Source organism: Rhipicephalus microplus, chromosome 1, assembly GCF_043290135.1.
Source record: "Rhipicephalus microplus isolate Deutch F79 chromosome 1, USDA_Rmic, whole genome shotgun sequence".
NCBI classification, from domain to species: Eukaryota; Metazoa; Arthropoda; class Arachnida; order Ixodida; family Ixodidae; genus Rhipicephalus; species Rhipicephalus microplus.
This window is the reverse complement of record NC_134700.1, coordinates 72,593,143-72,606,258: the sequence shown is the minus strand read 5'-3', so window position 1 is coordinate 72,606,258 and position 13,116 is coordinate 72,593,143. Positions and strand designations below refer to the sequence as shown.

The window sequence follows — 13,116 nt, the reverse complement described above, 5'->3', positions numbered from 1 at the left end:
TTGGGGGTCTTATATAAGCAGAGTTATAAAAAGTTATGACAGGTTCCTACACCTTTCCTTCCTCGATCCCAATAAGCATGTTGGAAGCTACACAGGCGAGGGGATCAAATAAAAGTGGACAAACAGATAACTTGCTGTGGGGAGGGACCGAACTTGCGACCTTCAAATAATGCATCTATTGCTGTACCAGCTGAGCTATCGTGGCAGCTATACCCTTGTCCACTTCATATTATTCGTCCACTTTTCTTTCTTCACATTTACATTACAGACTTCAAACGTCATCCCCCATATTTTTCTGGCATTATTGTCCGTTAGTTCAAATTCGTGATGTGGAAGAAGGGAGCAGATTGCAGGTCGAATAATAAACTGTTTATTTGGATCGAACTTGTGGCCCTGTAAAAGGATAGTCAGATTACAGCTAGACACTGGCACTGATAGCGGTGAGCAGAGCGTAGGCCATCGATCAACTGACAAGTGGCGAAGCGTGCCAACATTTACACACTTGCCATCGAACATTCTAGCGTTATCGCTAGTGGCGGCGTAGGTTCCAGAATAATCTGAAAGGTTCACGAAGTGGGCGTAAACTTAACAAAACAATTTACTACAGCCTCAAAGCTTCTCTAACAATGTAGGTGCCGTTTGCGCTGAACATAGTGTAACAGGGCGATAACGAAAACTTGAGAAAAGGAACGTGGCATTGCCCCCCTCCGAAAAAGGAAGGCATCGTCCCGATGCTTTAACAGAAGATGAAAGTACAAAAAGAATGTAAAAAAGTACAAGTAATAAATTGGGATACAGCAATAACAACAACAACAACAAAATAGACTGTTTCAGTTCATTAATAGACTGTTTCAGTTCATTAATGTGCAAAAAAGGGCTTGAGACGCGCGACATAGACGACTTCAGGTCGGTATCTGCGTTATGGAAAGTTCGTGATGCTGTCGGAGACAACGTCATAATTGAACGGGCAGAGACGTCGAATCACTCTTTATAATCCAAGATACCATCCACAAAGCTTTGTCGAAGATTGTAACTCCACAAAGCTTTGTCGAAGATTGTAACGCCGGCTGTCGGTCGCCTGCCCATTGTTGATGCGTAGGCGGGCGAGTTCACGAGCATCTTCCGTGCGCTGGAGGTAGGGGGTGACGTTGAGGTTCTCTTTGTCAGCAATGTTGGGAAGCATAGTGTCAAGTGTCGTCGCCGGGCTCCTTCCATAGACCAACTTATATGGTGTCATCTGCGTCGTTTTTTAGACAGCCATATTGTATGCAAAGGTCACGTACGGAAGGATATCATCCCACGTCTTGTGCTCGACGTCGACGTACATGGCCAGCACATCCACGGGCGATGGTCCCATTTTAAGACGCTCGGTGAGGTCATTGGTCTGCGGATAATAGGCGGTGGTCCAGCGGTGACTTGTCTGGCTGCACCTCAGGATCGCCTGAGTTAGGTCTGCCGTAAAGGCTGTACCTCGGTCAGTAATGAGGACCTGTGGAGCACCGTGATGCAGGATGATGTTTTCCACGAAGAACTTTGATACCTTGGTTGTACTGCCTTTTGGCGAAATCCTTGTCTAGACGTAGTGCGTGACATAGTCAGTTGCTACGACGATCCATTTGTTCCCAGAATTCGACGTAGGGAACAGCCCCAGTAAGTCCATGCCGATTTGCTGGAATGGCTGGTGAGGTGGCTTGATGGGCTGCAAAAGTCCCGCTGACCTAGTCGGCGGTGTGTTTCATCGTTGGCAGTCCCAGCATGTTTTCTCATAACTAGTGACGCCGGTGGAAAGGCGTGGCCAGTAGTACTTCTTCTGTATTCTTGCAAGCGTACGGGAAACACCGAGGTGTCCAGCCGTCTGGTGGTCGTGTAGAGCAACCGAAATATCTGGGCACAACATTGAAAGTACTACGACAAGGTAGTTAGTTTAAAGTGGCGAAAAGTTTTTCTTCAGGAGAACATCGATTCTCAAGAAAAATGACTATACTCGTTTGACTACTTTTGTAACGGCGATCTTGCCCTTGAGCTATTCTACAAGGCTCCTGAATTCTGGGTCAGCTTGTTGTCGCCCGGTGAAGTCGCCAGCCCTCTTGGTTCCCAAGAAGCAGTCATCGTTTGCGTCATCCTTCGTTGGTGGTTCAGCGGTGGCACGAGATAGGAAGTCTGCGTCGGAGTGCTTTCTTTCAGACTCGTAAACGACGAAAATTTCGAATTCTTGCATTTTTCGGCTCCACCTTGTGAGACTACCCAAAGGTCTTTCAGTTTCGCCAGGCAACACAAGGCGCCGTCTTTTCTTTCTGTTCTACTCCTTCCCTGTCCTGTATTTTTTCTGGTGTTGCGCTGTAAAAAAGTTCACGATGGAACACAAGGCGTGGTGGTTACTTACAATTTTGAAGGGCCTGCCGTAAAGATAGAATGTGAAATTTTGATGTAGCCTAGAGGATTGCAAGGCACTCTTTTTTCTGTTGTAGAATAGTTGGCCTCAGCCTTTGATAGCGACCAGCTAGCGTAACAGATGACCCTTTTCTGTCCACCAGTCCTCTGCACAGGAATGGCGCCGAGTTCTACACTGCTTGCGTCTGTATGTATTTGTTTTGGCAAATTCATCAAAATGCGCCAGTAATGGAGGCATCTGCAGGCGTCATTTTAGTTCTTGAAATGCTTCCTCCTGCGGCATTTCCCACTTGAATTCTACATGGAACCTGGTAAGGTTAGTGAGTGGCTCGACGATCTGTGCGAAGTTTTTCGATGAACCGCCTGTATTAGGCGCACAGGTTGACAAATCGACGGACGGCCTTCTTGTGGGTGGGTGGCGAGAATGCAGCGATGGCGGTTGTTTTCTGTTGGTCTGTGTGCTTATCACGTGGCCCAAGAACATGAGTTCCTCGTATGCGAAGCGGCACTTCTTTAGCTTGAGGGTGAGTCCGCTGGTTTTTTATTGCTTGAAGTACAGCTGCAAGGCGCCGAAGGTATTCATTGAAGTTTAAGGAGAACACAACGATGTCATCCAAATACACAAGGTAAGTCTGCCACTTCAAGCCCGCCAGCACAGTATTCATAACTCGTTGGAAAGTCGTGGGGGCCGAACGAAGACCAAAAGGCATCACCTTGAACTCGAAGAGGCCGTCTGGTGTTATAAAGGTATTTTTTTCTCTGTCTTTCTCGTCAACCTTAATTTGCAAATACAGCAAAAACTCGTTAATTTGAACCACAAGGGGAAGCTGTCTCAGTTCAAATTAACAAAAGTTCGAAGTAACGAAAGTGAGGAACGACAATAGTACACTGCGAGTAGGGCATAACAATTTATTTTTTGAAAAAATTTGTGATTGCAGTCTGCCTTCTTTCCTTGAAGGCGACAACCAGCACTTTTTGCTCTAACGAGAGAATTTGGCGGAAGGCCTCTTCTCCGCCTTCTTCCGAACTCGTGAAAAGACGGGCGGCATTCAATCCGGCCATGACTTCCGTAGCAAAGGGCCGCACTGGTGCTTCGTCCTCCTCCTCATCATCGTCACTGGCAGCGACGGGTTTTGCACTTTTCACCTGACATATTATGTCACCATCTGTGAGTGCACCACACACCACTGCACTTGAGTCCACATCGACGTAGTCCGCAAAGCAGACGTCTTCCAAAACGTCGGCCATGGGGGCGGTGACGCCTTGTTGGAGTACTGGTGGCTTGTTAGCTTGCACAGCTTTGGTGCTGAAGCCACAGTGGCGAAAGCAATTTGCTATCGTAAGCGCTGTCACTTGCCCCAAGCACGCACATGCATGTGTAGTGCACTTAGGAGCGTAACTTGGTAGTTATTGCACAAAATAATTCATTCCAACATATGACACCGATAAAATGATTTTAAATTTCTAGTTATACTCTGGTCCATAAGCTGCAGTACCGCTGTCATGTTTGCTCGAAGAAAGTGTTTTGCCACGGTATATGCCGCGGGCACAGGCCATCAAGTCGGAGCAGCAGAATCGCGACAGACTGGAAGCTACTACCGGCGCTACCGCAACCAATGTTAACCGAGGCCTAACACCAATACAAAGAATCGCGACAGTCGGAAGCTATTCCCAGCACCAACAACCGAGGTGTACGGCGCACGCTCGAGACAGAGACTGCAGAGAAGGCTGGGCAAAGCTTCGACGCTGATGATGATGATGGATTGTGGTTCTGCCCTTTGTAACGGGTAGGCAGCTCTCAACTGCCTTAACCAGAAAAAGAAAGAAAAGAAGGAAGACAGAGAAAAGAGAGAGAGACAGAGAAAAACAAAATGTGTCACACTCTTTGCAGACCAGCTACATTGTCTAAACGTCTACATTGCACATCGGCACTGTCTATGCGTTCTGCGCCACCACTGCACCAATCCCCATGTTTTGTTTGCACCAAGCCATGTTTTGTCATGTAGACCGCTCTGGCCAGCTGTGCTCTTCTCCGTATCTCCTCGGAATCCCAGTGCCAGCGGGAAGGTGGTGCCCTCTAGGTGACCCAGGCACAAGTCAGCGCAGCGGAGGACGATGTCTTCTGTGGTCTCCTCTTTAGTGCCGCATATTTGGCATACGGCCCCAGCCACGTCCGCAGATGTGTCGAACCTGCGACGGTATGCCAACGTACGCAGTGCTCCTGCACGTGCCTCAAAAAGGAGTGCGCTGCCACCGCTGTTATCATAAAGGGGCTCCATGCCAATGTCGGCCTTGTGAGTGCGGTATGTGAGCAGTGTGGATTTATCCAACATGGCACGCCGCCACCGTTCTGTCTCCTCCACACACCTGCGTCTTCACTGCATGGGCCAACTTGTACATCTTGTCCTCAGTCACAGGGTTTGCAGAGAAGCCAAACTTTCTTTTCAGGCTGCCCAGGCACGTGCACCACTGCGTTTGTGTGCCGGTGAGACTCGCATATCTGAACAGTCGCCTGGGCCACTGTTCGTCGTCCATGAGTCGTAGGCGTTCTTCGTAAGTAGCCTTACTTCTTACCTCGCGCGCCTCAAATGAGGACCATCGCAGGTCACCCTGAATGGCCTCTATGGCGACACGCCCGTGGCATCCAAGGGTTATACGGCCCACCTCCCGCTGGCCACGCTCCAGCCATTGCCTGGTTGTCACAGCGAGACACAGTATGGCATTGGCAAATGTGAGGCCTGGGACATGAACAGCTTTCCACAAGTCTTGGATGAGGAGGAAACAGTTGCATCCTCATAGGCTTTTCTGGCGCAGCACATTTGCTGTTCTCTGCGAAGTCTTGCGCAGATTTATTTCATGTGCCCCCAACAAGTCACCGCAGGTGCTCAATACTACCCCGAGGTACCGATATTCATAGGCCTACTGTATCTGATCTCCTCCTAACAGGTATATGTCGGCATTAGGGTGGGAGCCTGACAACTGTAATGCAGCAGACTTCTTTGCATTGAAGGCCAGGTCCAGGTGGTACAAATTGGTCGCAGTGAGGGTGACCAGTTGTTGCAGGCCCGTTGGGCTTTCGGCTAGCAGGACCAAGTCGTCAGCATACACTAAACCCGGCAGCTTCCAAGTCGCAGGCATTCCATCGTACAGGTGGGTGAATGAGAAGCTGATACCGGATGCTAGGAGCATATGTTCCAGTCCAGAAACATAAATCATGTATAGCAGGGGTGAGAGGGGGCAGCCCTGCTTAAGTCCCCGTGTTACCATTACTGGTCAGGACAGGGCTCCGTCAAAGCACGCTATAACTGAATTATCTTTGTACAATTGACGCATTAGGCCGACCCACACCTCTGACATTCCACCATCCGCTGGAATAGGGATTCAAGTGGGGCACTGTCATATGCCTTAGGTACATCAAGAAAGCAACCATACAGGTTTCTGGACTCATTGTGAGCCATTGTTATGGTTTGTATCAGCACCAAGAGGTTGTCTTCCAGGCGTCGGTCAGCTCGAAACCCGTCCTGCAAGTCTGTGAGCAAAATGTTGTTCTCTGCCCGCCCACTCATGCAGGCCTTCAATATCTGTGCAAAGACACGCTATAGGACGCTTGTTAGAGTCAAAGACCTGTAATCTCGTAGAAGCCCAGCGTCTCTACCTTTCTTTCTCATCAGGCACACCCTTCCTGTTCACCAGGCTGTAGGGACTGTGTCACCCGCCACGATGCCAGGGATGTTAGCAAGGTGATCTCGGGCAGCATCCCCCAGGTGTTTTACAACACCGGCGGGTATGCCATCGAGTCCTTTTGCCGTGTGCGCACAGATGCGTGCGATTGCCCTGTCCACCGCTCTTCGTGTCACTTGCCATTTCATGATTTCATCTTTGGGGCAGTGGATTTCTGCTTCATTCTCCTCTGCAAACACACATGCTGACTGCGCGGGTTGGTACAGATGATGCATGTATTCTGTAAGATGTTACGAAAGATCACAGACGGCCAAATCCGTCTCCTCCTTTCGAATCTGCGGCATGGCTGCCCTCCTGTCAAGCGATGACACATATGTCCAAAACCGCCAGGAACCGTTTTGCCTGTCTTCAGTTAAGGCTTTCAGCTGCTTGCCATTGTGCTCGGCAATCTTGCGTTGTACTATTGCTTGCATAGCTCTTTTGCACTCCAGGTACCTCTGCCATAGCTCTGCAAATTCGTGTGGAGGGAGTGTCTTTACCGCTTTTCTGTGTAGGTGATTCGCTTCCCGTTGAGCACTTAGTGCCACTTTGACCTCCTTGTCCCACCATGGCTTCAGACAGACCCCTCCATGGGAGTTAACACATACTTCATGTGCTTCCATTATCTGTTGCAGAGCTTCTACATATTGGTCATAGAAAGGTGACTCCAGATTCATGAGCCTGCCTTCAAACTCTTGGGCGATGTCTTCAATGTCTCTTCCAGTAGGTAGCTTGCGGCCAACTCACGACAGTCTGTCCGTTTTTGACACCAGGAGGAAGTCGAGAAGGTCAATTTAATTCGGTTATGATCACTTCCCACACTGAACTTCCCATCCTCATCTACTGTGATTGATGTAGTGTGGCGGGACAGCTTTGGTGACATAAGTACATAGTTGATGCATGAATGGCTGTTCCTAGCACACCATGTAAATTTACCCTTGCAGTCAGAGCGAAGGTTCGCTAATTCCAAGATTAGTTCATGTGCTGTCAGGTCCACCAGGTCTCCATTAAAGTCTTGGAAACCGTCCAGTGCCTGCAGGTGGCCATTGAAGTCACCCATGAGTAAAACTTCTCTGTCAGCTGCTCATCATTGTACATCCATTGACACACGTTTCATAATTCGAGCATTTCCATCATGTTTGCCATTGCTCACTGCGAGGTAGACCACACCTACTATCACGAGAATCCCTAGGATGCTACCACGGAGCCACATGTGTTCAGTGCATGGGCAGGTCAACCTTTCCCACATCGCTCCGGACCGCCACAGGATACCTATTCCTCCGCCTTTGCGTGTATTCCCTTCGTGGTTGAAGCCTGACCATTCCCAGTTCGAATGTACAGGGGGTTCCTCCAGCCCATGAAAATGCATCTCTGTTAGTGGATAGAGTTCCATTCTTTCACTCTAGCATCGCATATAGCTCTTCCCACTTGCTCGGCTTTCTTGTGCCATGCACATCGAGAAGACTCACGTTGGTTTCCCTTACACGTAGGCCACGGTGGTGGCGACGATGGTGTACATGTTTTACTTCTGACTGGAAGGACAAGGGGGCTTTCTGCGCTTCACCTGGTCCTGTTTCTCTACCATCTGTAGCATCGCCTGTCCGAGGGCTGTCATAAGCGGTGCCAGGGGGTGCGAGTAACCGCTTGTTCGTGTCCGTCGTATTGTAAGTCCAACCGGCTGGAGTCCTAAAGAAACACAAAGCCTGTGTCCCAGGCGTGTGCCCAGTTCCTCAGCTGCACCGACCTTGTACAGCAAGCTGTGCACCCCACCTGTCGGCGCTCATGTGGTGCTTACAAACTCCACCGTTGGCCCAGTTTCTCGCAAACCTTCCTCAGCTTCTCATCATTCCACAGCTTGCATTTGCTCAGCACTAAGTCATTACAGTCTTCCGGTTCAGGAACATCGTACGCAATGAAACGATGCTTATTGGCTTTCGCCTGCCACGTCTGCATCCTGGCCTTGAGCTCCTGTATTATAATATCTGGGGAGGCATCACTGTTCACGATATCGCTGCTTTCGCAATTTACAACCACAACTGTCTCTGGTGCGCTCCAAATGTCCACTGCAGCATCAATTTCGTTCATCACATTCTGGAGGGTGGCATCCTTCCATGTGCGGAACTAGCCTGTTCCACTTCACAGCGCGTAAAGTGCCGTGCCTCATTCTGAAGGCATTCTTGTCTCCATATCTGCAAGCACACCGACCTTCGTTGAGCAGCTCCCTGAAGCGCTTTTGTTGTCGCGAAAACAGCGCGAACTCCTCTCTCAGGACGCACTGCTTGCTGTCATAATGTGCTGTCATGCTTGCCTCCTCTACAGTTTCAAAAGGCGTGTCCTCAATGTCGATCCGCACATCGCAACTTGTACACGCCACCCAGCTGTGTCTCTTGTTAGTGGCTTCGGTGGACGGGCTTCGTTTTGCTTGCATTCTGCCCATTCTGCAGTTTTTGGCCGCCTTGAGTGCTCAAATATCCCGCTTCCGCGCACCACCACGATCGGATGGATTGATCAAGTCACGCTGCTAGCGCCATCTGGTATCTGCCTCGTGAAGTAGATTGTTATCGATGGGTCATCGGTCAGTTGGTTAGGCCTACCTTTTCGCTGGCACGGTAAGCTGCACGCTAACCAACGGGGACAGCAGACAGAGCCTCACTGGGTGCACCTCACTCACACCCCAATACACCGCACAGCACTTTACGTAGATCGTGGCAAAATCACACACACATCATTCAAGACGCCGCAACGGTGCACACCGCGGGCGCAGGAACTGGCGCCACGCATCCGTGTGCTGGTCATGCCATCCGTCGTCTAACAGCGACAACTACGCAGGATTTTCAAAGGCTCCGAGATTGGCACTTAAAAAAAAAAAACAAATCTTGGAGGTTACGTAGGATGGAGAGCAGGCAGCCACCGATAGAGAGATTGCGGGAGAGGGGAATGGTGGCATTTTCTGCACTCTGGCCTCCGTGTCAGTTTCTCCGTTTTTCTCTTCGCTCCCTGTCAACGCCACCTCGTAACTCGGCAGCCGCCCTATCGAGTGACTAGCCAAGCCGCCGGCGCGGTGGCGCATAGCTCGAATTATCCAAGATGGAACCAACTCGCGTTCGAATTAACGGGCTTTTTTATTCATAGGCTTGTATGGAGCTTGGCCAGACCACAACTTACACTTCGGATTATCCATAAATTCGAATATTTGACGTTCAAATTAACGAGCTTTCACTGTAGCTGGTCTTGAGGTCCATTGACAAAAAATACTTCACATTGTGAAGTCGGTCGAAAGTGTCGTCTATTTGTGGCAGAGGATGCACACCCTTCTTCGTGATTTCGGTCAGGCGGCAATAATCGATGCAGGAACGTAGGGTGTCGTCCTTCTTTTTCAATAACATCACAGGCGATGCCCACGCACTCTTGGAAGGTCGGATGATGTCGTCGCGTAGCGTTTCGTCGACTTGCCTCCTTATTTCCTTCCGCTCTCGCCTCTAAACTCTGTATGGGCTCTGACGGAGTGGTCTGGTACTCTCCTTTGTTATAATGCGATGTTTGGCTACTGGTGTCTACCAAGTTTTCTACGCTGGAAAGCAGTCCTCGTGTTGCCGGAGCAGGGTTTTCAACCGTTATCGCTTATGCTTCAGAACTAACGGATTGACGTTGAAATTCTCTTGGAGACTTCGATTTGTCGAAGCAGGTTCAGTAGACTCGGTGAGGGCGATAGCGTCACTGGCTTCTATAATTTCTTCGAAATAGGCAGCCGTCGTGCCTTTACTCAGGTGCTTGTATTTGTTGCTGAAGTTCATGAGCATCACTGTTGTTTTCCCCCATCTCAGCTGGGTTATTCCTCTTGCGTTACAAATCTTGCGGTTGATTAACAGCTGCTGGTCGCTTTGAACAATGCCTTGCAGGTATGTTGATTTCTGAGAGCTGACGGAAATGTTGATATTGAAGCGAAAGGGAATGGCGATTTGCTGTTTCAGTACATTCAAGGCCTGTTTTTCGGGTGGCGTGTACGGCAGTAGGGCTCGTTGTGTTGTTATCGTTATTGACTTGGATCTAAGATCAATGATTGCACCATGAACGCTTAGGAAGTCCATACCAAGAATCACATCACTCAAGCACTGCTGTAGTACAACAAAGCTTGCGGGGTAAATGTGGTTGTTAATGCATACTCTCGCCATACAGACTCCCTCCGGTGTTATTAGGTGGCCTACAGCTGTCCGTATTTCGGGGCCTTCCCAGGCATAGTTGACTTTCTTCAACTTTCTTCAACTGCTCCACTGATGACAGAATAGTCGGCTACGATGTTGACGAGAGCTGTCACCCTGTGGTCATCGATTAAAAACTTCGAGGTCGCTAGTTCGTTGTTTCGCATTGCAGTTATGTCGTGGCGTCGGGCCATGGCTGCGTCGGCTTGTTCTGCTGCTTCCACATTGCGTCGTCAAGCCATCTTCAATAAGTGAGGTTTCATCGTCAGGGCTTTGCGTGGTTCACGTCGTGTTCGGAAAGTTCCATTGCATCAAAGAAGGAGGAACTTCGGTAGTTCGTCGCACAGCAACCGCACCACCATTGGTTGCTGCCCTTAGTTTCCCGGATACGGGCTAGGAGACAAGTTCTTAGTTGGGCTACAGTATGGCGGCTGGGCGACGGTGAATGTGAAGCACTTCGTGGTGTTCATTGTGCTCCTTCCAGGTAGTCCGCGATGCCACGTGGCCGTTCCCCTGGCGGTGGACACGGTGCATTGATGGCGAAGGCATGCAGTACCATCTGTCGATACTGGCGGTGGCGATAGGTGTGGCCAGCTTCCCCGCAGTGGTAGTAAAGTGGGCGGTGATCGGGGCAGCGCCACATGTCTGTCTTTCTTGGTGCGTTGTGCCGGCTTGAAGGTAGGTGCTATGGCGTTTGTGGTAGTGCAGCGGTAAAACTGCTGTGGTGAGGCGTCTTGACGTAGGCGTGGTGGGGGAGCGCTTTGATGCACTGCAGCAGCGTAGTTCATAGCCTTCGGATGAAACTGTGCCCGTTCGGGAATTCCCAATGATTGCTGGTCTTCCTCACAAACAATGTCAGTGATCAAGTCCACTTGAGGCTGCGATTTCGGAAACATCTTACACAGCTCTTCGCAGCACGACCGTGCAGATGGTCTCGCGCAAGTCATTGGCACTGTGGGCTTGAATGTTGGCATAGTCTGTTGTCGATGAGCGGCGGTCGTACTGCCTTGTACGCATCTCAGGCGCCTTTTTTATAGTTGTAGCTTCGGCTAGAAACTCGGCGACCATCGTGGGTGGTTTGCAGAGAAGTCCTGCAAAGAGTTCTTGTTTAACACTCCGCATGAGCAGCCGAACTTTTTTTCTTCGGCCATCTCAGCATCAGCAAGGCAGAATAGTCGAGTACTCTCTTCCGTGAAGATGGCAACTTTCTCATTTGGGAGTTGCGTGTGGGTTTCTAGCAAGGAAGCAGCCTTCTCCTTGTGGACAACACTCATGAAGATGTGCAAGAATGCGCTGCGGAAATCTTCCCAGGTTTGGAGTAAAGACTCGGTTTTCGAACCAGGTTTTTGCCGAGTCTTCTAGGTAAAAGTATGCAAGGCACAGCTTGTTCTTGTTGCTGCAGTTGTTAAAGGCAGCGAAATGGTCGTATATCTCAAGCCAGGATTCTGGGTCTTCGAGGGATGTCCCACAGAAAGTTGGTGGCTCCTTGGGTTGCCGGAGTGAAATCAGTGCAGGTTGCACAGGAGCGGTCATTATTGCCGTGTCTGAGGTCGGGGTCGTGGTTTGCCGCGTCTTTACAGGTGGAGGCCCGTACTCTGGGGGTAGACCCAGTAGCTGGCAGCTTTTTCGTTGTTCAGGATTGGTGTCATTGTCTCCTTCGCAGCGTGGGCGGGGTTCACGGCTTGATGGGGGCGTCCGGTACATGGAAGAAACAGCACCTCCACCAGATGTCACGTGGACGAAGGGAGCAAACTGCAGGTTGAATAATAAACTGTTTATTTGGACCGAACTTGTGGCCACGTAAAAGAAAAGTCAGATCACAGCAAGACACTGGCACTCATAACGGCGAGCAGAGCGTCGGCCGTCGAACTGACAAGCTGTGAAGCGTGTCGGCATTTATACACTTGCCATCGAACATTCTAGCATTATCGTTAGCGGTGACGGAAGTTCTAAATTAATCTGAAACGTTCACAAAGTGGGCATAATCTTAACAAAATGATCTACTATAGCCTCAAAGCTTCTCTAACACTGTAGGCAGAGTTTGCACTGAACATAGTAGTGTAACAGTGTGATAACAAAAACTTAAAAGAAAGGAATGTGGCAACATTATTTTGTCTGACAATGGAAAATGAGCCGTTAGAATTTCCACTTCTTTCGTTCATTCTCTAGAAACAGTAGTATCTACAGTAGTATCAGTAGTAAACAGTAGTATCAGTAGTACAGTAGTAAACAGTAGTATCAACTACTACTGGAAACAGTAGTAGTTGATATTCTGACTGCAGTCAACATCTGACTTTCAGTTGATAATTTGACGAAAGCTACAGGTAGCGATGAAGCACAGATGCCCTGCCTAAACTATCGGGGCTGTACAGTAGGCTCTCAGTGAATGGAGATTCATTAGGCAGAACTGCTGCTTAAATGGAACAACAGACACCTAATATTATTGGTTCTGCGTAGCAAGGATGATGTCAACTGAAGGACCCTTTGAATTGGGGTGCCTTGCTGAGCTATGGCAAGCCGCCCTGCTCAGCGGGGTCCTAAAGACCAGGAGTGGACCGTCCAGCGAGCCCGGGCCATCGCCGAGGACCTCTAAAGATGTTTCTTGAACAATGGATCTCTGGCAGCCTAGCCCCGGGTGCAACTGTTGGGCCAATAAAGTTTATTCAGCTCAATCTCATAAGGAATAGCACCCTGTTGTCACGGGGCAACCTTGAGACGAGATACCATGTGCAGGTTATATAAAAAGCTCTGGCCTTGATATGGAATGCCTTTTTCTGAGTCGCAGTCCACAGCTCCAATTTCTTTT

The 13,116-nt window shown here is 49.6% G+C and overlaps 1 protein-coding gene across 6 annotated transcripts in view; it reads right to left on the bottom strand.

The window, feature by feature from the left end:
• The window catches only part of LOC119178713 (ATPase WRNIP1-like), a 208,895-nt gene that overhangs the window by 62,515 nt on the left and 133,264 nt on the right, over nt 1–13,116 (bottom strand). For 4 of the 6 annotated variants that reach the window (XM_075877220.1, XM_075877146.1, XM_075877181.1 and 1 more), the window contains one exon: nt 355–12,062. The exons of the other annotated variants lie outside the window; for them this stretch is intronic. In XM_075877220.1, the coding sequence (XP_075733335.1) occupies nt 11,520–12,062 (543 nt within the window). In that variant the 3' untranslated portion in view covers nt 355–11,519. Of the gene's footprint in view, nt 1–354; nt 12,063–13,116 lie in introns of those variants that run through there. 6 annotated transcript variants of the gene reach the window in all.